Source organism: Arvicola amphibius, chromosome 8 (genome assembly GCF_903992535.2).
Source record: "Arvicola amphibius chromosome 8, mArvAmp1.2, whole genome shotgun sequence".
In the NCBI taxonomy this organism is placed as follows: domain Eukaryota; kingdom Metazoa; phylum Chordata; class Mammalia; order Rodentia; family Cricetidae; genus Arvicola; species Arvicola amphibius.
Window position 1 is genome coordinate 47,094,198 of NC_052054.1, and position 21,441 is coordinate 47,115,638.

General features: G+C 39.9%; 1 protein-coding gene across 3 annotated transcripts in view; it reads left to right on the forward strand.

Annotated features, from left to right (window-relative positions):
* The window catches only part of Frk (fyn related Src family tyrosine kinase), a 144,849-nt gene that overhangs the window by 70,994 nt on the left and 52,414 nt on the right, over positions 1–21,441 (forward strand). For all 3 annotated transcript variants that reach the window (XM_038340746.1, XM_038340747.1, XM_042055557.1), the window contains one exon: positions 16,175–16,296. In XM_038340746.1, the coding sequence (XP_038196674.1) occupies positions 16,175–16,296 (122 nt within the window). The remainder of the gene's footprint in view (positions 1–16,174; positions 16,297–21,441) is intronic.

Here is a 21,441-nt window from a genome sequence, read left to right on the forward strand (position 1 = left end):
TCAAAGCTACTGAGGGGGGATGAGACAGCAAAATCTAGGTAGCCGCTCCTTCAGCCAGACGGAGGGCTTGGCTGTCTGTCATTGGCTCTGGAGGTACCCCACATCACACGATATTACTTACCCTATATGAGTTGATGCTCATAGTAATAAACTGAGTTCCTGCTTTGACTTGACTCCCTATCGTGTCTGATTGTCCTGCATCCTGGGGCTGTGGAACGGGCAGATAGTGCACTCACCTTTTCCTGGGGAATAAGGAGACCTGGCAGAGTATAATAAAGGAGAATATAACCATGTACATTTAGCACTGGGGTCTTAGAACAGGACGGGTTGTTGAAAAGGTCAAATGTATAACCATGCATTTGCAAGCATGATTATAAGAACTTAGTTATGTGGAAAGGTACGCTTGTGGACCAAACAAAAGCCAAAGATGAGTTTGCCCTCAGGCAGGGGTTTTAGTTGATTACAGGGGTTTAGGGGTACCCATATAGATTTTAAAGATAAGGTTTTATTCAGTTTTCTAATAAAAGTGAAAAAATACATTTCTGTTTAGTTCCTTTCTTACTATGCATGTTCAGACTCCCCAGCTGTTTAGAAGCTTATTTTGCTCCAGCACTCATAGATGAACTTCTGTCCTGACAATGGGCTTGGCTCCTGCTAGACTTTTGAGCATGGTGAACGTTTCTGTAGCTTCCTAAAGGAAGGAGCAGCAACAGCTGGAATGAGATCATTGAGGCATATTTTCAGACCTCACTAGTTCCAATTCCTTCCTTTCCTGGAGTCTAAAATTCTTGCAGTTCTTTGATTTAATGCCCTCCCTCCAGAAGCTTTTTTTGTTTTATTTTAAAGGTAACTATTTTAACAGGAAGTAGATAATATATCCACGCAGCTCACATTTCCATATCTAGTCTTTTGATGAGAATAAGATCTCAACTCAGCAAAAGACAAGACAGTAAGGAGTCTGATGGTATGTGTGGTGGCGTGGGTGAGACAGTATCTCCTCTGTGCGTGACAGTCTGCTTCAGTTCCTGCTTTCAGGACCCTGCCCCAAATTCCTTTGAGGGACTGTGATGTGGAAGTGAGAGCAAGATTAAACCCGTACCCCGTTCTCCACATTGCTTTTGGACTTCATGTTTTATCACAACAGCAGAAACCTTAAATAAGACAGTGCATGTGTACGCAATGATGTTTTACTGGTGGTGTGTGCGTATAGGTTTTCAGATGCTCATGGCTTTCAGTAGACACAACTTCCTGGGATTAGACACTGATTGGATAGGTTTTCAAAACCAGTCTTGTTATTTTTAAGTTTAAACCAAGGAAGCATAAGGTTAATAAGAAACCTATCACAGCAGAATATTATTGCTTTAAAATTTTTATTAGCGTATATTGAATGTACAAAAAGGATGGGTTTCAATATGCCATTTTAACCTATGATTATAATATATAAAGTAGAGCATGCTTTTAACATATTTCATGACCCTCTTGTTCATATGAACTAAGGACAGAAGAGAGATACTTGTCTTTACAGACTTTGATGAAGGCAAAAAATTGAATCTCAAGTCCAGTCTATGTCATTGTCTAATTAAAAAAAAAAAGCACAATAATTTTCGAGAGAATGTGACCAAACCTACAGTTGTTACAACAGCTGTATTTAACCAGATGGAAGCTGCATATAAAATAGTGACCCCTCGCAAATCAGTTTTCTAAAGAAAGTTTAAACAAGATTTACTTTTGGGGCTGGAGAGATGGCTCAGCACTTAAGAGAACTGACTGTTCTTCCAGAGGACCTGGGATCAATTCCCAGCACCCACATGGCAGCTCACAACTGTCTGTAACTCCACATCCTGCTATCCAACAGTCTCACAGAGACATAAATGCAGGCAAAACACCAAAGCACATAAAATAGAAATAATAAGTCATCAAAAAGGTTGACTTTTTGTATGTGTTTGCATAAATGTATATGCAGCACAGGTATTCCTGGCATCCGTGAAGGCCAGAAGAGGTCACTGTAGCCCCTGAAACTGGAGTTAAAGATAGTTGTGAGCCACTGAATATTGATGCTGAGGCATCTCTCCACCCTCCTAAAGTAACTATTATGAAGCACAGTCTATCATAGTGACAGACACAGATCTTAGGTTGCTTTGTATCTACTGTGTAAGTGAGCACAGTTGCCATGCAGAGCATTTCTGTCTTCCCAGGCTCTCTCTAGGCTTCTTTTCCCCCCTCCTGTCTTCTGCTTGTTGCTATGAAAGCCTCACTTCCCAGCTCTGGCTTTTCATCCTTCCATTCTCTGGCCTTTATTCTCCCTATGACCATTTTCATTATGATCTTAGTTTTTCTGTCTTAGTTGTCCTTTATACTTTTACTTTTTTCCGTTCAATTTGTTCAAAGGAATATACCTGTTACAACTTTTAAATGCAACAGTAATAGTTGCATGATCGTAGTCTTAGGCCATTTATGCTGCACAAATTTCATAACCTTCTTATCATTGTTTTCAAAACTTTTTCATAGGAAGTAGTGTGACCATGAATGTCAGCTGAATTTTGACTGCTGACATGCAGTGAAATGGAGATTGCAAGGAACATGGAAAGATCACAAGGCAGAAAACCCTTATTCCTTTATTGCCAAACTAGAGTCCTAAAACTAGCATTTTAAGTTAGGAGTAGGAGGCATAGTTTTGCGCCTTGGCCCGTTGCTCTGCACAGGTCTTTTCTCCCAGCCCCTGCCTTTCCAGTCACTGTGTGAGGTTTTTGGCCGCACCGTTGGCATATTGATCACACATGTCAATTATGAAACATTTCCTCATGACACATTCCTCTGAAAGTGTATTTTTCCAATTATCTGACATCAAGATGATGAATGGCACAGTTAAGGAGCTTTTCTTGCCCTTCTTTTCAGAGCAGCTCACGTGAGTGTTTTCCCAATACTAATGTGGATGTATAAGTGAACACGGTCTCGTCTTTACTGTTCTAGCTCACAGTAAACCCCAGAGAGCATTTATATATTAATAATATGTTCTGCAGTGTCCATGCATGGCTCCCAGGGGTTTGCAGCTGTCTTGGAGTGGTAAGGAAATAAAGAAAAGTGAGATGGCCATGTGGACAGAAGCTTGGCTTGAGTGCTCCAGCTTCTTTGATGAAGAGACACAATGCTCTGAAAGCCCAGTGTGCTTTTTTTTATATAGTGTTGAACAGGGAGGCATGGCTATTGGATACAGTTCAATCAAGGAGGCGTGTTATTACAGATAGATAAACAAGGAGACAGGTTTATGGTGTGCAACTGGATCAAGGAGACAATTTAGCTAATCTGGGTAGAAGCAGCTCTGTCGGGGAGCACTTTTCAGGCTGGTAATAAGGAGGGAGGATAAAGGATAGTGGATGCTTCCTGCCCACACAGTCAGCATCCACACTTGGACCAGATAAGTCTCATCTGATGGAGGACTCTCATTGGTTAATAAAGAAACTGCCTTGGCTTTTTGATAGGGCAGGATTTAGGTGGGTGGAGTAGACAGAACAGGAAGAAGGAAGTGAGGCAGACGTCTCAGGCAATGCCATGCCTCTCCTGTCTCGGTCAGATACAATGAAGCTCCAGCCCAAGATGGATGTACGCTAGAATCTTCCTGATAAGCCACCACCTCGTGGTGCTACACTCATTATTAGATATGGGTTAAAGCAAGATATGTGAGAATTAGCTAATAAAAGGCTGAAACTAATGGGCCAGGCAGTGTTTAAATGAATACAGTTTGTGTGCTGTTATTTCGGATGTAAAGCAAGCCATGTGGGAGCGGGGGGGGGGGGGGACAGGGGGGCGGGACGAAAAGCAGGCCTGCCCGCAGCTCCACACTACTGTCATCCTGGAGAAAAGCTCTGCCATTCTTCCATGCGTCTGAGGTGCTAAGGATCCTTGACACGGGCCAGCTCATTCCATCAAGACACATCCACTCAGGGCTGTTTCCATGCCATGGTTTTCTTTGGGAGAGTTTTCACATTTATAAAACTTACACAATGTTTCTAAGAATTAAGATTAGAAAGATATCATTGCTGAATCTGGATGCTGGGGAAAATCATAATTAAAGCAGAATTATTGATTCTCATTTATGTGTCTATGTGAGTGTCTGTGTGATTTAATGCCTCATGTGTGCAAGTGCTCCCCCCGTGAGTGAATGCCATGTGTCTGGAAGTGTTCCCATGTGAGTGAACACCATGTGTGTGCAAATGTTCCCATGTGAGTGTCTGTGTGAATGAATGTCATATGTGTGCAAGCATTCTCAAGTGAATGTCTGTGTGAGTGAACGCCATGTGTGTGCAGGTCCCCTAGAGAGAGATGCAGGTATTGGATTCCATGGGACTGGAGTTACAGGCAGTTGTGAGCAGTTTGATGTGGGCATTGGGAACTGAACTCTGGTCCTGTACAAGGACAGCAAGTGCTGTTAACTGCTGAGCCATCTCTCCAGCCCCAAGCATGTTTATATTGGTATTAACTTTGAAGTATATTTAAAAGTTCTTTGTGACACAAAGCTTGCAAATGCTTGTGGTAAGCACATACATGGAAACGCAGGGAGCTGGGAAAGCCATGTCTTGTCAGTGATTATTTTGTCTATCCGAAGTATTTCTCTACAGCAAAATATCTTATGGATCTACAGAATTGAGAACGTGGCAGGGATATTCTCTATATTAAAAATAATAGAATGTTTGAAAATCTGATTAAAAAGCTGTGTTGTTTTTATGTTACCCAACCCAAAATACCTCATAGAAGTAATTAGGAAAGGATTATGTGGGTGCGGGCATCTCTGTGGCAGTGGGAGGATGTAGGGTAGGTTGCCGACATGGCTATGTCTAGAATTAGGAGTGGGTCCTGCCATGAAAGCCCTGTTCTAGTGGGCGGCCCCTGCCAGTAGACAGCAACTCTGAAGACTTCATGGCTTTCAATACAGGGCCATAGAAGAGGGATCCAGCAGTCAAAACATGAGTGTGGGGGACATTTCATACTCAAACTATAACAGAAGAGAATAATTTAAGTAGACTCATTGAAGAAATAATTCTGCATCGTCTGGAGCAGATGATAAGTAACATTTATTACAGTAATTAGAAAGTTTTGGTTAACTTCACTCTACACTTTTTTTCCATACATTGTTTTATTTAATTCTTTTTGGCTTTTTACATGAATGGCTTTGCAATAGTCTTTTTTATTTAACATTTATTTATTTTGTGTGCATTTGTGCACTTGTGTATGCATGTGAGCATGCCATGCTACGGCAGATGTGTGGAGGTCAAAGGACAACTTGTAGGATAAGTTTTTTTTCTCCCACCATGTAGGTCCTGGGGATTAAACTCCGGTCTTTCGGCTTGGCTGCAAGTCTACTAAGCCATGTCACAAGCCTTAAAGTATTATATTTTTTTTATCAGAAGAATTAAACAACAGTTTGGTTTTACCTTTAAAATGTTTGATTGATCTTTTTTAAAATCATTGTTAGTACCTTATTTTGAAAAGCTTGTAATGCTGGCACTCATTATACTCCGCAGAATTTATAACTTTCAGATTGCTTAAATGTTTATTCAGTATAATTTTCTTTCTATTTTCACATTTATGTTCTTATGTACCCAAACCAACATCTAAACAAAAGATAGTTCAGCATTCTAAAATCTTCCTGTGTTCCTCCAGGAACATGTTTAGACCCCAAAGGGTTGCTCTCCGCAGCTCATAATCGTCTGTTGTTTCAGACATACCCTGGAAGATTTGAGGGCAAACCCACATTTCTTTGTCCCCAGTCTGCATAGTTAAAATAGGTCACATGGAACGCTTTGTGCATGTGCCAGCATGGACTCTGCTTACTATTTCCATGACAAACAATTCGGTTCCTTTTCATTCCTCCCCGGATCCCAGCTCCCCGCAATATCTGCGATTGAAGCTCTTGATCTGACCACCCTGTACTTCACCATGACAGAGAGACTGTGGTGTAGATGATGGTGGCACTGTGAAGTCTAAAGTAGAGTTGAACAGGAAGTCTTCCTGTGACTATTTTTTGTCACCTTGCCGCGTGGCTGTGATCACATGACTGACCAGGGATAACTCATGACTGGCAGATCTGATTTGTTGCTTTGTTCTATGTAAATACTTTAGATGCTTCTGTCTGAGTTCAACTTCTACTGTCTTAAATGATTTAGACAGCTTTCAGTTTTGATTATAAGATTTATTTCCCCAAACAACCATTTGCTTATCATTCATGTATTCACTTTACAGTATGGAGAATGTATTTAATGCCTGGTGTTGTCCTGAGCCTGGGGATTAGAGTGATAGGTTAAAGCCATAGCTGCTTAGAGCTTGCAAATGTAGTAGGAAAGAGTGGGATTTTACCAAACATCTCCAAACTGGAGTAAACCAGAAAGAGCATATGAAAGGGACAGAGGACTCACAGTGCTCAGACGTGCTTGATCTAAAGAGGATGGCTTCCTTTCTAAACATCGTAGCCCTGTAGCGAGTGGAAGTCAGTGGGAAGAAAGGGCTCTTTTATAATTAATCTACCGTCCCCAACCTTGCAGAAATCGGTTCCCCTGGCCTGTTTGATTCACATTTCCAAAGCTCTTGGATCCTCGGTTTCTGTATGACCACATTCCAATAGCAGGGGATTTGAAACTGTTAAGATATAGAAATCTCTTTCATGGATCATGAAGAACAGTTGGTCAAAGCATACTACCTAGGCTCCTGAGGGCCCCACCTCTTGCCATTCAGTTTTTGATGAAGAGGTTAGCATGGCATCTTAGTGCCCAGAAAAGTTGTTCTATCGATTACTAAAACTGTGGAATCGAATCTCACTTTATTGTGGTTTGCTAATTAATAACAGCTGTACACAGACATTTTTGAGTTGCCTAAAATTCTTCCCATGGCCCTTCTTTCCATATGCAGGCCTATGCTTTTCAGATGTGTCTGGTGGGTGATCTGGTTTAGAACTCCCCACTACCCTCGGGACCTGTAGCTACCCTGAGCGCCACCCCAGACCAGTTGGCAATGTTTGCCTCGTACACATTCTTCCTGAGACAAAGGTTAGAAACTGGAGTTTGAGAGCTGAGACCTGGGGGAAGGAAGTTAGCCCTTGCCGGCTAGCCCTGACTGAGGGGCACTCAGGATCCGAGTGGGCTACTTTTCAGAGTGCTTTCCCATGGCAGCTATGACGCGTGCAGCATATTATTTTTGTGAAGCTGCCTTTTCAATGGTTTCTATGAAAAAAAAAAAAAACCAACCAGAAAACTAATTTCAGATTTCAGAAAAAAGAAACCACTAGCATTTGGGAGTTGTCCTTTGTGTCCTGACAAGCAGCTTGTTGACACCAAAAACAGAGGCTGCACTTTCTTGCACTGGCTCTGGCTGTGGTCCAGCAGGGCTAAGTGGCTTTGTGGACCTGCTCAGGGTCTGCCATTTTACTGTCCCCTGATCTTCATTTTCATGGGAAATAAGCAATATTGAGTTACTGATGGTAGAACTAGAATTGGTACTTATTATTTAAGCGATGTTCAGCGAGCATCTGGCTGCACAGTACCAAATTACTTTTTAAAAAGAGAGAATGGGCAAACCTGTTCTGCCCTTTAATGGACTCTGTGTCTGCCTTCTTGACTGCCTGGGGAACATGCTTTAATGTACTCTCAAAGGGCAGTGAAAAATTACCTGTGCAAATGCTTGTACTTACACACACACACTGTACCACACCACATAAAAAATACAAACATACATACTCCACACATACAAACATGTAAATATACACACACATATACATATACCACACACACATGTATATGCCATATATATACACACAAACAAGTAATTCACACACATATATACATCACACATAAACATACATGCTTATACATACACATACACTACACATAACCATGTATATATATCCACCACACATATACATATAGACACATACCTGCACACATATACTCATACCACATATAAACAAATACCCATAAATATATGGACACCATACATACAGATATACAGATATACACATATAACCATATACAAGTACATTCATACACACATACACATGAATACATATGTCACACATATACATACATAAACACATACATGAACACACATATAAACACCTAAGTATATATGCCACTCACATAGACATACACACATATACACATACCACATATTGTTTACACACACCACACACACACATACACTCACATACAAAGTTTAATTTTCATAGTTTGATTTTTATATGCTTAAGGCAGATATATGAAAAAAATCTTACTTCAAATATTCCACTATAATTCAACATATTCTTTACATCCTATGTGCAGTTATTTTTCATGAATCACTCCTCTTCCTTTTAAAGAGATTCCTCTTTTCCCTTGGTTAAAGAATCATAGAGCCCAAAGAACTCCTCTGAGATTTTTCAAGGCTTCTGTTGTCTTGCATTTCTACCCACGTCAGTGATAGAAACACAGGAGGCGGTGGCATTCTTTATTTCTCAATGAGAAACAAATGCTAAGAGATGTTGGCCAAATTGTGTCTGAGGAATCAGGGTACTGGCTTCAGTCCTAAGGTCTGCATTCGTTTGTGATTCTCTGAAAGTCTATTCATTTTCTTTTATTCATCTGGTTGCTTTGACATCAAGAATACACAAGAAGACCCTCTGAATTCCTCCTGCCCTGTTCTGCTGCACATGGAGAGGAACTTAAAAACTCTGCCTCCTTTCTCTGTTGTCTGTTTTCTGTCTTGTACCCGCCACCTTCAGATTCACAGTGCAGTCCACTCAGTGTTATGTTCACTCATCCCTGGCTTCTTCCAGCTAGTCAAAAACCTACGTCTGCTCCCTCTTTCTTCTCATTTATTCCACAAACTTTAGTTCCATCTCAATGGCAGGTGGTCACTGAATAGAAAATGAATTTTCTGCCCTATATCATTCCAGGCTGTCTTAACTGGCCTCTTTTTCCAGCTTATTCCTATCTTAACTTGCACGCTCACTGTGAATTTCTCTAACTATGCATCCTTACAATGGCATGCTCCATTTGACCTACTACTTAACTCAAAACTTAAATTGTAAAAAATGACGACACCTTGAATTTTGCAGGCAAATGGATGGAGCTAGAAAACATTATTTTGAGTGAGGTAACCCAGACCCAGAAAGACAATTATCACATGTACTCACTCATAAGTGGTTTTTAAGCATAAAGCAAAGAAAACCAGCCCGCAAATCACAATCCTAGACAACAATGAGGACCCTAAGAGAGAAATACATAGATCTAATCTCCATGGAAAGTAGAAAAAGACAAGATCTCCTGAGAAAATTGGAAGCATGGGGACCTTGGGAGAGGGTTGAAGGGGAGGAGGAGGCAGGGAGGGGAGCAGAGAAAAATGTAGAGTTCAATAAAAATCAATAAAAAATTTAATTAGTAAAATACTTAAATTGTTATCTCATTCTTGAGGCTTTCAGAGTCTCAAAGAAATGGTTAATAGGCTTTCTGCCATTTCTTCTTTTCACAATATAGTTAGTATGAAATTGATGTCAATGAATTTCAACCTATTAAATACATAGAAAATGATAAAATTGCTAGTTATGTAGGTAGTATTAGGTTAAAAAGTGGTTACAGTGTCTTCAAGCTGTTTGCAGTATTTCCTTTGGGATCAGAAATTTCATGTTGTCATCTAATTTTGACACAGTAGGCACCAATACAGCACCTCAAAACCTCAAGGTTTTCTGCACTCAGGGTGGGTGTGTACTTACCAGCTGGGTCACTGGACTCAACAGTTAGACCAGGGTAATTAGTGGCAACTCCCAAAGGAAAGCATATTCTGTATATCATTTCAACATATTCAATGTTTTAACTAAGACAGAATGATAGCATTCATACCGCTGGGAATTCTTGACTATTAATAAATTCAAGCGTTCTTTTGCGAGCCTGGGGAAATTGTTCAGTGGCTGAAGCAGCACTTGCTGTGTAAGCATGAGTATCTAAGTTTGGATTTCCACAACCTACATTAAAAGTTAGGTGACTTGCGCCTGTAATTCCAGAAATCTGATAAGTTAAGTACACATCCTTAACAATACCACTAATCCCCAATTCCAAAATAAAATGCAAATTTTAATGATCTGCTTAATTTTTGTATATGTCTGGTCCCATTTACCTAGTTTCTTCCTCATGTTCCATGAAGGACAAAGACAGCTGGCCTGAAGATGGTCTAGCAAGGCATTGTTTTACAAAGTATCACAAATGTTTATTCTTGCTGTCTCTGTTAGCCTTTTCATAGCAGCATAGCTCTTAGTGGCTGTGTGGGTTATTAACTTTGGCACCACTTGGTTTCCTAGTTCCCTTCGAAAATGCTTCTCGGAACCGTGCTGGATTCTCTGCACTTTCTCCCATAGTGAACTGTGTGATAGATCATGTGCTCTTGTAAACCACTGAGGGAAGTGGGCTTGGAACTAACCCACTTAATCTGGTTAGAACCAGATTCTTTAATGAACAATCACCTCCTCCAAGGAGGAAACACAATTCAGTTCCTTCAAAATTCCCCCTTTGTGGTGAAAACTCGGGTGTGCAACAGCAATAAAAATGCTTTATCAAGTGGTCCAAGTGTGAACTTCCTAGTTGTTAAATAAGTCCGACCTCAGATGTTGACCTTGAGTGATGTCATCTGATCAACATTCTTAGGTGTGTGCAGTCAATAGACTCCTTTCGAAGAATGGAGAAGTCGGCCTCTTTTCTATCTTCATGTTCCTGTACAAAAGGTCTATTTTTTTTCTAAAGAAAAATGAGTTCAAATAGGAATCTATGCTCTAGGCTAATTAACATCAGAATGCAACTGGATGCTAGCACAGAGGCATTTTATAGTTCAAGCTTTCCGACAAGCACGGAAGATCACATGAAAACACATTATCTAAAGTTCAATGTTCAGAATAAATATGACTATAAATCCCATGCCAAAGTTCAATGCATCAATAGTTTTATCAAGCATTTAGTTAATAACTGCAAAGGACATATGGCTAGTATTTTCTACCAGCGATCTGTGAGGGTATTATATGTGGTCCTTGGCCTAGATAGGTCTTTAGCCACAAATGACTTACTTAAAATAAACAAATAAATTAAAATTTGGTGCTCTAATGGAACTGACCTAGGTCTCTGCATATATCCGACAGTTGTATAGCTTGGTCTTTCTGTGAGAGTCCTGACAGTGGGAGCTGGGGCTGTCCCTGACTCTTTTGCTGGTTTTTCAGACCCTCTTCCTCATACTGGATCGCCTTGCCCAACCTTAATACATGGGGAGGTGCTTAGTCTTTCTGTAAATTGATATGCCATATTTAGTTGATATCTGTGGGAGGCCTGAATGGAAATAGAGGAGGAGTGGATTGGGGAGGCAGAGGGGGGTGGGTGGGAGGAACTGGGAGGATAGGAGGGAGGGGAAGCTATGGTTAGGATGTAAAATAAATTTTAAAAAAATGGTGCACAAATTTGTCATACTTTGGGTCAAACCTGAAGGGCGGTCTCTGAATGCTATTGGCATTTTGGGAAGTGAGTTTAAGTATAGATTTAGGTACGGCAGGTGTAGGTGAGACAGTTGGATGGTGGCTAATGCCCATGCGCTCGAAGACCCGAAATTCCACATCCGTAAGCTTCACTCCATAAGCACAAAACAGCTAAAACAAAGCAAAACAACCAACTCACCAACAAACTCCAATAAACAACCTTGTCCATGAAGTGAGATGCACCTGGTCATATTATCAGAGGCTAACCCCAGTGAGGTAAGCATGAGGAGGGGGGCAGACAGAGGGTACATATGGAATTTGTGACAGTTGTGCTTAGGTCCCACACAAGAGGAGGAAGTGGAAATGATTAAGGTAAAAGAGAAAAGATAATGACATATTACCATCATTTCTGCGGGTCCAATTAGAGAAAGGTTTTGGTGGGGGGAAAAGGAAAGGAAGGAATGAGCAACGTAATTCCTTTGAGAATTACTTTCTTCTCTTTCCTGTGATCATAACATGTGAAGGGGAAGAGAAGGAGGGGTCGTTTGCCCCTGAGTCAAGGGAACGTTGAACCCAGAAGAGTTCATAGAAGGAGTAGGCCTGATTACTTGGAACAGGAACTTGACAGAGGTCTTTCTGGCAGTGTTGAAACATAAATGCAGGTGAATGATACAGAGATACAGAAACACAGTCGCTCTGGGGTACTCTAGGTGGGTGGGTTTTGTTTAGATATGATAAGTGACCAGATGTGGATCAATGCACCCTGAATACCGTAGGTGTTCTGTCACAGTGCCACAAAGCCTCCCCAGCCACACTGGTACTAACAGTGTAGTGATGGATGCCGGCTGCATAGGCATCCTGAGACCAACTCCATTGGCGGGCTCTTCAAACTGACTTGCTACATAGGTTATTTTGCCAAGTCAACCTGTACTTTTCTTTTCTTGTTTGCTCATGAGATATAGTTCCTCCCTCACCTCCGGGATCTGCCCGTGGTGTTTGGAGACCAGCTGCAGCTGCCTTCACTTTTAGCGAGACAGAAGAAGACATTATAGGTCAGCTTTTATCAACTTAGCTCAGCATTTACTGCGAGTGGTGCTTCCCTTTAAACTGTAGGTGGAAATTACAAACATCTGTTTAGAATTAGGAGTGACCTAGATGCCTACTTTATACCAGTTGATGTTGCTGTTAAGGCTCATAAAGATACACCTGCCTCTGCCTCCTGAATGGATTAAAGGTTTGGGCCACCACCACCTGACTGTATCAGTTTTGACTGTCACCATTTTGAGTCTTGACCTAGTAAGTAACATGTAGTTATTGCAGTGTACTCTTAAGTGACTTCTCTTAATTGTCTATAAAAATTACATCTTATCAGCAACCTTCCCATTATAGAGAATACGGAGTGAAAACAGGGTCCTCTGGCATTATTTACATCATCTCTCATTAATCTCAGAGATGTATACTCACCTCACTGGTTTTTATAATATAAATAAATAGAATATTCCTATTGCTCTGAAGTTTACCCTTTTTGTTCAACAGTGGGCTCACTATACCCCATGTCACTAGGATAGACACCTGACGAATATTTACATAACACATTTCAGGGTTTGGTCATGTATGTCTTACTTCTACAACAGGCCTTTATTTTCTCTGTTTTCTCAAGGAAACACTTATTTCTCCTAGTACCTAAGTATTACTGATATCTTCTTTTGGCTACTGTAAGTATCTTCTCCATGTCATGGTATGGTATAATAAAAACAGTGATTTCATTGTCAACACAGTGTATGTGTTTGGATGTATGTGGGGTCATTTACACAATAATCCTTTTCACAACTACTTGTCAAACTTTGATTTATTTTCAGGTATCTTATATAATTTTCTAATTTCTTGGCTATTTCTATATATCCATAGTTCTCAGGTTTTAGGGTACATAGAGTCACCCAGAAGATTTCTTACGTTTCTGGTTGCTGGGCTACAGCCCCCAGAGTCTCTATCTGAGCATGTCTGGATCGAGGTCAGAGAGTTCTCATTTTAGTGTTTCGATGCAAAGCCTCGAGATCACATTTTGAGGTCTGTAGACTCTCTATGCAAGTCACATGTCCTATGATGTCTGAATCTTTTCTTGGGCCCCACTGCTCAGAAGAACAATAGCAGCTGAGGAGAGGGTTGAAATGGCTTTGATGTTCATGTCTTCCCAGAAATGGTGCCAGCAGGGTCTCTAAAAGTCAGAGCCAATGACAGCAATAGTCCTGCCAGGACCTTCAACCTCAAACTAAGGAAGAGTTTCCGCAGGTGCAAAGGGTAGGATGGGCTATTGTTTCCCCGTTAAACTCAATGACATCACATGCTCTAAAAATTACAATCCCCAGCAGGTGCGTCATCTTTGAGAATGAAGGATGGCATTATAATGCCACTCCTGGCAGAAAATATCTTTTTATTTATATTCTTCCCTTCCTGATGGGAGTGAAGCCAAGAGAAGTTCTAAGTATGACATAAACAGATACATTCAGTCAAACGCTTAAATTGTATCTATGTAGTAAACAGAAGTTCAGAATTTCTGAAAATTAGTAAATAGTTTCTCTACAAATGAAGATTGCCTTATCTTTAATCACAGAGTTTATATAAGCTGCTTACTTGTATATATCTTGGGTAGAAAAACACATCACTAATAAATAATTATTCCAAATACAAATGTAAGGTATGCACATAAAACTTTAAATAATAAAGTATTTATGCATGGAAATAAAATATAAGAGATACCATAATTTTAAAAAAAATGTAACTTGCTACATAAATTAATGCATGATCAATGCCCTTTGAATCAGGAAAATGCACCAAGCTGATCAGTATATTTCATTTGTGCTGCTTCTTTGCTGGAAATATATGGAGAATTTTTTTACCATTTCTGGAAATGCTTGACTATTTGAACAATTCATTTTCAATAAGCTTGTACATATTAATAAATATGTGTACAGTTTTTGAAATTATGCTTGTTTAAGTTTTATACAAATGATATCATAATGGTGTGAATCGTTCTTCAACTTCCTTTTGTGCTCTTATGATTTAGTTGTTTTAACCTCTGTGTAAAGTTCCACTCAGTTCCTGTAACTGTTAATTCTCTAAGATGGATATTCAGGTTCTGTCCTTTGTGTTGATGGTGCTGGGGATCCATCCCAGGCCCTAGAACATGCGAAGATCATGCTCTACCACTGAGGAACCCTCCCTGCACTTGTTTTCTGTGTGCCAATGCTAAAATTCTCCAGTGAATTTTCTTGTTGCCTATTTTCTTGAGCATATTAAACACAGAGTCAGGAAGTGAATCTGAGCTGCACACAAATACCCACCTCCACCAGCTGGTGACAGATTGGTCTCTGAATAGGTTATATCAAATTATATTGCCACAAGAATTGCATAAATGTTGTTTGACATTTTCCCCCCACACGTGACAATAGGAGGAGGACTCTAAGGTGTCCAGCTATAAAGTATGAATTTAAACTTCATTTTGATTTTGTTTATAATACCTAGTTGTGGCATAGGCACTGGCCATGCTGCTTATTTTTATTAGTTTCTTGGGTTTTTTTTCTGTGAATTGTGCACTTATAGCCTTTGCCAATTTTCTCCTGCTTTGGTTTTTATTGATTATTGACCCCCCCAGTACAATCTGAATAGCTCTCATATTTTGGTTATATATTTTGCAAATATTTTAAAAGGTTTATGACTTGTATCTTAATTTTATTTAATAGTAATTTTTTTATTTGAAGTTTAAGATGTGTTGTAATGAATATTCAAAATACTATTAGGTTTTCCAATTAGTCTTGCTTATCTTTTCCTGTAGATGTTTTTGGAGGGGGTTTGTTGTTCTGTCTCAATAGCCTCAGAAAGTTTTAAAATTCACTTTTCAGTAGGTCTTCTTGTGAAATTATTATATATTCTGAAGGCAGCATACATTAATTTATGTCTCTATATAAGTTTATTTCAAATGGATTTTTAACATTGTTCACTGAGTCATTTATCCTTGGCGTTAATTTGTGTGTTTGGATTTGAGTTTTTACAATTGTACTTAGAATTATACTGACCGAGACATTGAAGATCTGTAATTCTTGATTTGATCACATTCACAAGCTTGTGTGTTTAGTATTTGACTCACAGTATCGATCTGTGAGAACATGTGTGTATGCAAAGGCAGAGATGGGTGTAGCACAGAGAACATATTGTCAGAGAAGTACCTGTATATAGTCTGCTCACTGATCAAAGTTTCACTTATGTTAATAAGTTTCCTAGAAGCATATGAGATAATTCCATATTACCATGGGCTTTGGTAGTGATGGTGGTGGGGAAAAAGACATAAGAATGGAGAAAGGATGTCTAATTCTCCTCCCCATCTGTTGGTGGAAGTTTGGTGGTGATGGTGATGCGGCCCTTTGTGGCCACGCTTATATGAGCATAAGATCTTAGGAAGGATTAAAGGTGAGGAAGGATATGGAACAGGTATCAATCAGATTTCTGTGTTGTACTCTCATTTTAAGAATCCTGGAGTGAGTTACTGCCATCTGAAAAAGCAACTCAAGTATTGAAAGCTACCATTTGTGTGTATGACGGTTTCACTGAAGGAATAGCAAATGTTTCTGACGTTACAATGTTCACTTCTTATTCTTTATAAAATAACCCTGATTGGTTAATTGGGGTTTATGTCTCTCTCCTCTTCAGGTGGTTCTTTGGAGCAATCAAAAGAGCAGATGCAGAAAGGCAACTACTGTATTCGGAAAACCAGACCGGCGCCTTTCTGATCAGAGAGAGTGAAAGCCAGAAGGGGGACTTTTCCCTCTCAGGTAGGGGCATTGCTCTGCGGCGTGGAATCAGAGTTTGAAAGTTTGCAGTCAAGAGCTTTCTATGTGAACTTGAGATTTCTCTTATTCACAATTTCACCAAAGTTAAACCTGCTGAACTGCTCAAGAGTAACGAAAATTAGATAAGAACCTCTATGACTAGATCTTTCTACAAACAGTTCCCAGCATATATAAGATATAAGAAATGAAAAGGCCAGGGATCACATGGTTGGGGTTCGCATTGTCTAGTATCCTTCTGGATAAATGACAAGAAGGAAGAAAAATTGCACCATTATCAAACCAATCTGTAAAACTCAATTTCTCTTTCTCTTTCTTCCTTCCCATTTTCCATTCTATGTGTGTTCATTTGTCTTTATCTGATAAGTAGGGGAAATTGAAATGTGGGATGAAAATTCATTTAGTCAACCTACTGGATGCATAATTTTGCCAAATAGGGTTTTTCAGTTCAAGGCAAAATGCATCGCTGTGCTGCCCTAAGGAAAAACAGAAACTTGGGGGACTTAAGATGCAGCTTAAAAACTGCAGACATGCATGTCTGCTTTCACAAAGCTATGTTCCAGGCCAGATGCAGCAATGCAGAATATCCTTGCGTAGAGTTGCCACACCAACTTGCCTCTAGGTATGGAACTCTCTCTCTTGTCTTGTCTAGAACTCTTTATGTCTAATATATATACACACATGTATATGTCATTATCCTTTTAAGCATGTGGTCTGTTTTTCTGACTAGGATGGGGAAGACAAGAGGCTTCTTTACCACGATACAAGGAACAAACAAAGTAATCACCTTCTCAATACCCATAGCATCACGTAACCACACCCTAGGTCAGAACATCCTGTTAGTAGTCACACCTTGGGTCAAACCACCTGTCAATATCCTTGAAGGAGCAAGAATAGGCCTGAACTTTCTGACCTTTGCTCAAGGTGGAATGAATCCACATCCATGTGCTCCCACAGCGTTGCGTGTGTACTTCAGCTCCAGAGGGTTCTGGAACCGAATTAATATGGTATTCAAGGTTCAGCTGAACATAGCGTTATTCCTGCTCAGTGTCATGGATGAGGATGAGGATTGTTTTGATTTTTATTCTTGAGATATCCCTAAGCGTAATGATCCCAGATTTTTTGAGATGTTCCTGACACTTAAAGCAGTAATGAAATCATTTAGTATTGGGGTTGTTCACTCAGAAGAGATACCCTGACAGATTGGGACGTCACAGTAGTACGTGTAAATCTAGGTGGTAGAAGTAGAAGCCAATATTTTATATAATAGCTTTACTCCTGGTAATGAAGCAAATGTATATAAAAACAGAAAAGCATTTAAAAGAGCAGTCTTGAATGTTACCTATTGGAGATACATTTTCAACACTGAAAAACTCTTTCTACTGTTTTTTTCTATAATTGACCTATATTTATTTGTTTACATATTTATGCATGGACATTTCCATAAACAGGAAATAAAAAATGATCTTGTAATCAATGAAATATATACCTATGTACATCTATATTTATAACACAAACATGTTTGTGTATGTTAAACATATGGACACATATAATAACGTGTGTGTGATGTGAAGTCATCTATGGTTTGAGATATTTTATGAATGTTTCTGCATGCTCTTATTACTTATTCTGCATTACCAATTTAGAAGTTACATAACTTTACATTTGCATGAGGGAAATCATCATTTTTTATTTGACTTGTTTCATATTCTATACATTGTTGTTATTTTCAATTACAAAAATAGTCCACAGGGAGTCTCTTTAGGTTAATATTTGAATATTTTCATTAAAATACCATCTTCACAGTAGGAAAAATAAAATCTTTTTAAAATCTAGATATTGAATAAAAAGAGATATAAGAGCATTCCTTCTTTAAGTGTACCCATATTTGTTGATTTGCCTTTCTCATTATTTATATATCTAATTTGGTCATAGTTGCTTATTAAATTTAAATTAAATGCTTCATATAAGCATAAGGTATAGAAGAATAGTTCCACGGGGAAAGCAAACTGATAGTAGAGTCACCTGACTCATACATATCTTTGAATAATGCTGGGGCTACAGTGACTCTTCAGAATATTCTCTACAGTGAGTATACTGGAACAAAACAGCTTGAGAGGCTTAGGAGAGAATTACAAGGATATTGGCTGCTGTAAGCCGTGAATACTCCAGAGCTTGCTTATGGTCTTAGGAAGCACTGTAGAACTGTTTTGGAGACCAGCAAATCATTATGGATTCTTTTTCAATGAAGTCAAACAATTTAGAGCCTTTTGAACAAATTATCTGATTGCTGTGTATTCACAGGGGATAAAGTAAATGCATCTGATTATGTTCTGCTGAAAGGGAAATTCTCTTATTAGTTAGAAGGCTATGCAATGGAGAAATGGAAAGAAAAAGGGCTTCAGTAGATCCACATAAGACAAACAAACAATCCAATTGCTGACAGCTGATTATCACTAAGGAGCATCAGATGGACCACTCATAGATTGATTTCTTAGTGCAGTTGTCTTCTTAATCAGCTGGAATTGATGGTCTTCAATTTTGCTGACTGCTGTGCCATTAAAGGAAGGTAAACAACATTCCTTTCTTATCTTTGTCTCCCCTGTATGACTTTTCTTTACAAGTGTTGTCTTTATTCCTTGGGCAGCAATGGCTTGCAGCTGTCAGAGAAGAGCTTCATGACAGAGCAAGATTTATTGAGGCTGGGGCAGCTCTGGGAAGCAGCGGCCCACGGTTGGGGTGGGTGCTAATTGGGTTGTTGTGATCTACACATGATTGTCAGATCTTGTGAGGTCTGAGGAGATCAGAAAAGAGACTTAGGGCCATGACACCTCTCATAAAAGTGAGACACTAATTAGCTATGAATTACAGCAGCGCTTTTGGATATTACAAATTATACATGGTAGCCAGAGAATCTGTCTTCATTAGACACATGGCAGGTAGTTTTAGTGGCTCTATTGTTATTTGTCATTGGTGGTGAATTGTTTTTCTGAAGAAAAATATAGAATTCTGACTGCATGTCAACTGGCGTGGCTATTTCTTCACATCAATCAATTACTTAAAAGGAAATTATTATTGCTATTGCCATTAATATTAATTTGATGTTTGGTGTCTTATAAAGCATTCGTTGTCTTGTTTGATGCATGGAGGCTGCCCCTGTGCTCAGTATCAGTTTGTATTACAAGGTGGCAGTGGAGGAAGGACTATTCCTGTCAGATGCCAGAGTTCTATTTTTGGACTTGTAGGGAGAGTGAGTAGTACAGGTGTTGAGTGTGTGTGTGTGTGTGTGTGTGTGTGTGTGTGTGTGTGTGTGTGTAGATGGACCTATATTGTTCAGGGTCATGTATCCATGCGGAGGACTTCTGGACCTTACTCTATAGAGATATTTTAGGTAGAAGGTGAGTGACCTGATCTGTGTTATAGAGAGCATATTACTTCTTATTTGTTGCCGGGACAAAAATACACGAAAAGAAGCAACTTAAGCAAGGGAGGGCTTATTTTGATGTATAGTTTGAAAGGGCAGTGCATCATGATGGGGAAGGCCTGGGAGCCAGAGTGTCAGGTAGCTGTTCATATTGTGTCTGCACCAGAGGGAAATGATTGCTGCCCCTCCGCTCTCTTTCTCTCTTTTCCCTTTCAGCTAGTCTGTCCTCTCAGCCTATGAGATGGTTCCAGCCCCATCTTTCAGGACAAGTTTTTATTTTGCAGTTGTATCTCTCTAGAAAAGACCTCGCAGATATACCCAGAAGTGTGTCTGCTGGGTGACTCTAAATGGAGCCAAGCGGCTGATGAAAATTAACCTCCACAATGAATTTGGTGAGATGTGTGCATGAGATGTTTAAAATAGACAGCAGTCTGGAGAGAAGAAAGAGAGGTGAGCGCAGTGGCATCATTTGCTGCTATCTGAAGTCACAGGTGGAAGGCCACTAGCATTTTGTGGATGTGGGTGACATACCCTAGGCTCTAGGCTGCACTGTCCTAACAGCAATCTCCCAGTGCTCCTCTCTAGTTTTGCAGGGTGAGTATAGGAGTGTGGACCTAGAAGTAGGGATTAGAAAATACTTAGGTATCAAGCAGTCTGATTTAATGTCAACTATTTCCATGCTTGTTTCAAAATTCCAGCGTCAGTTTCTTTTGGCTTAGAAGAGGTAACCATGGGGCTATAGAAAGCTGAGTTAAAGTGTATTCCATCTTGATGTTGGGTCTTTCCCAGTCGACTCTTTATGATGTAAACTAAGCAGTCCTATTTTGTCTCCACAAATACCAGCCTGAACCAGGATAGTTAGGAAAACTAGAAAGAAAAAAAATGGGTCTACCCATACATGAGCTGACAGGAATCGGTGGTTGATCAGACATGGAGTAAAAGAGGCAGAAAGAAGCCTGACCCATGTCTGACGAGCTAAGTGAATTCTGTAGGTCTCCATCTGGGCTGAGTGTAGGCTCTTGGTGCTCTGTTTGAAGAACTGAAGAAGCACACACAGAAAGCAGACTAGTCCAGGATTTTATCCAGAAGCAAAACAAAGTGCAGAGTAGATGTTATGCAGGGAACTGCAGGTCCTTAGCATAGCAAGCAGTTCAAGAATCTGGTCACTGTCCTGAGTGTCTTCCCTTTGTAGGTCTTGGAAGAGGAGTTGGTTGCTAGGGGCAGAGTGTAGGTAGTTTGTATTTTGATTGGTAGAGTTGGATTGTGTAAGCCTTTGTTCATTAAATATCTCCTTTCCCACAATGCATCTGATCTTAAGGATATGTATGCTCATGTATACCAGTCAGGTGTAGGGTATAAGATGGCAAATTGAAAATTTTAGCTAAGAGTTCACTCAGAGGACACAGCTTGCCATACTGTTCACACACATCCAACAGCCAGGATATGCTTTCAGAATTGGCCATGAAAGGAGAATTACTGAAGATTTATAGGCAGCTCTAGATGGGAGTGCTATGTTACTGTTTGGAAAGAAGGATGTGTGAAGCTTGCTTGATGCAGGTGTTGGTTCCAAGTTTCTAAGTAATGTGGTAAAGGGCTGCTGTGAGTAGCAGAGTCCTAGGTTGCCAAGCTACCCCTTTGCATCCTGATCTGGGAAGGCAGATTTGTAGGGAGAAAGTGGAGAAAAGGAGGGTAACCTCAGAGGTCGT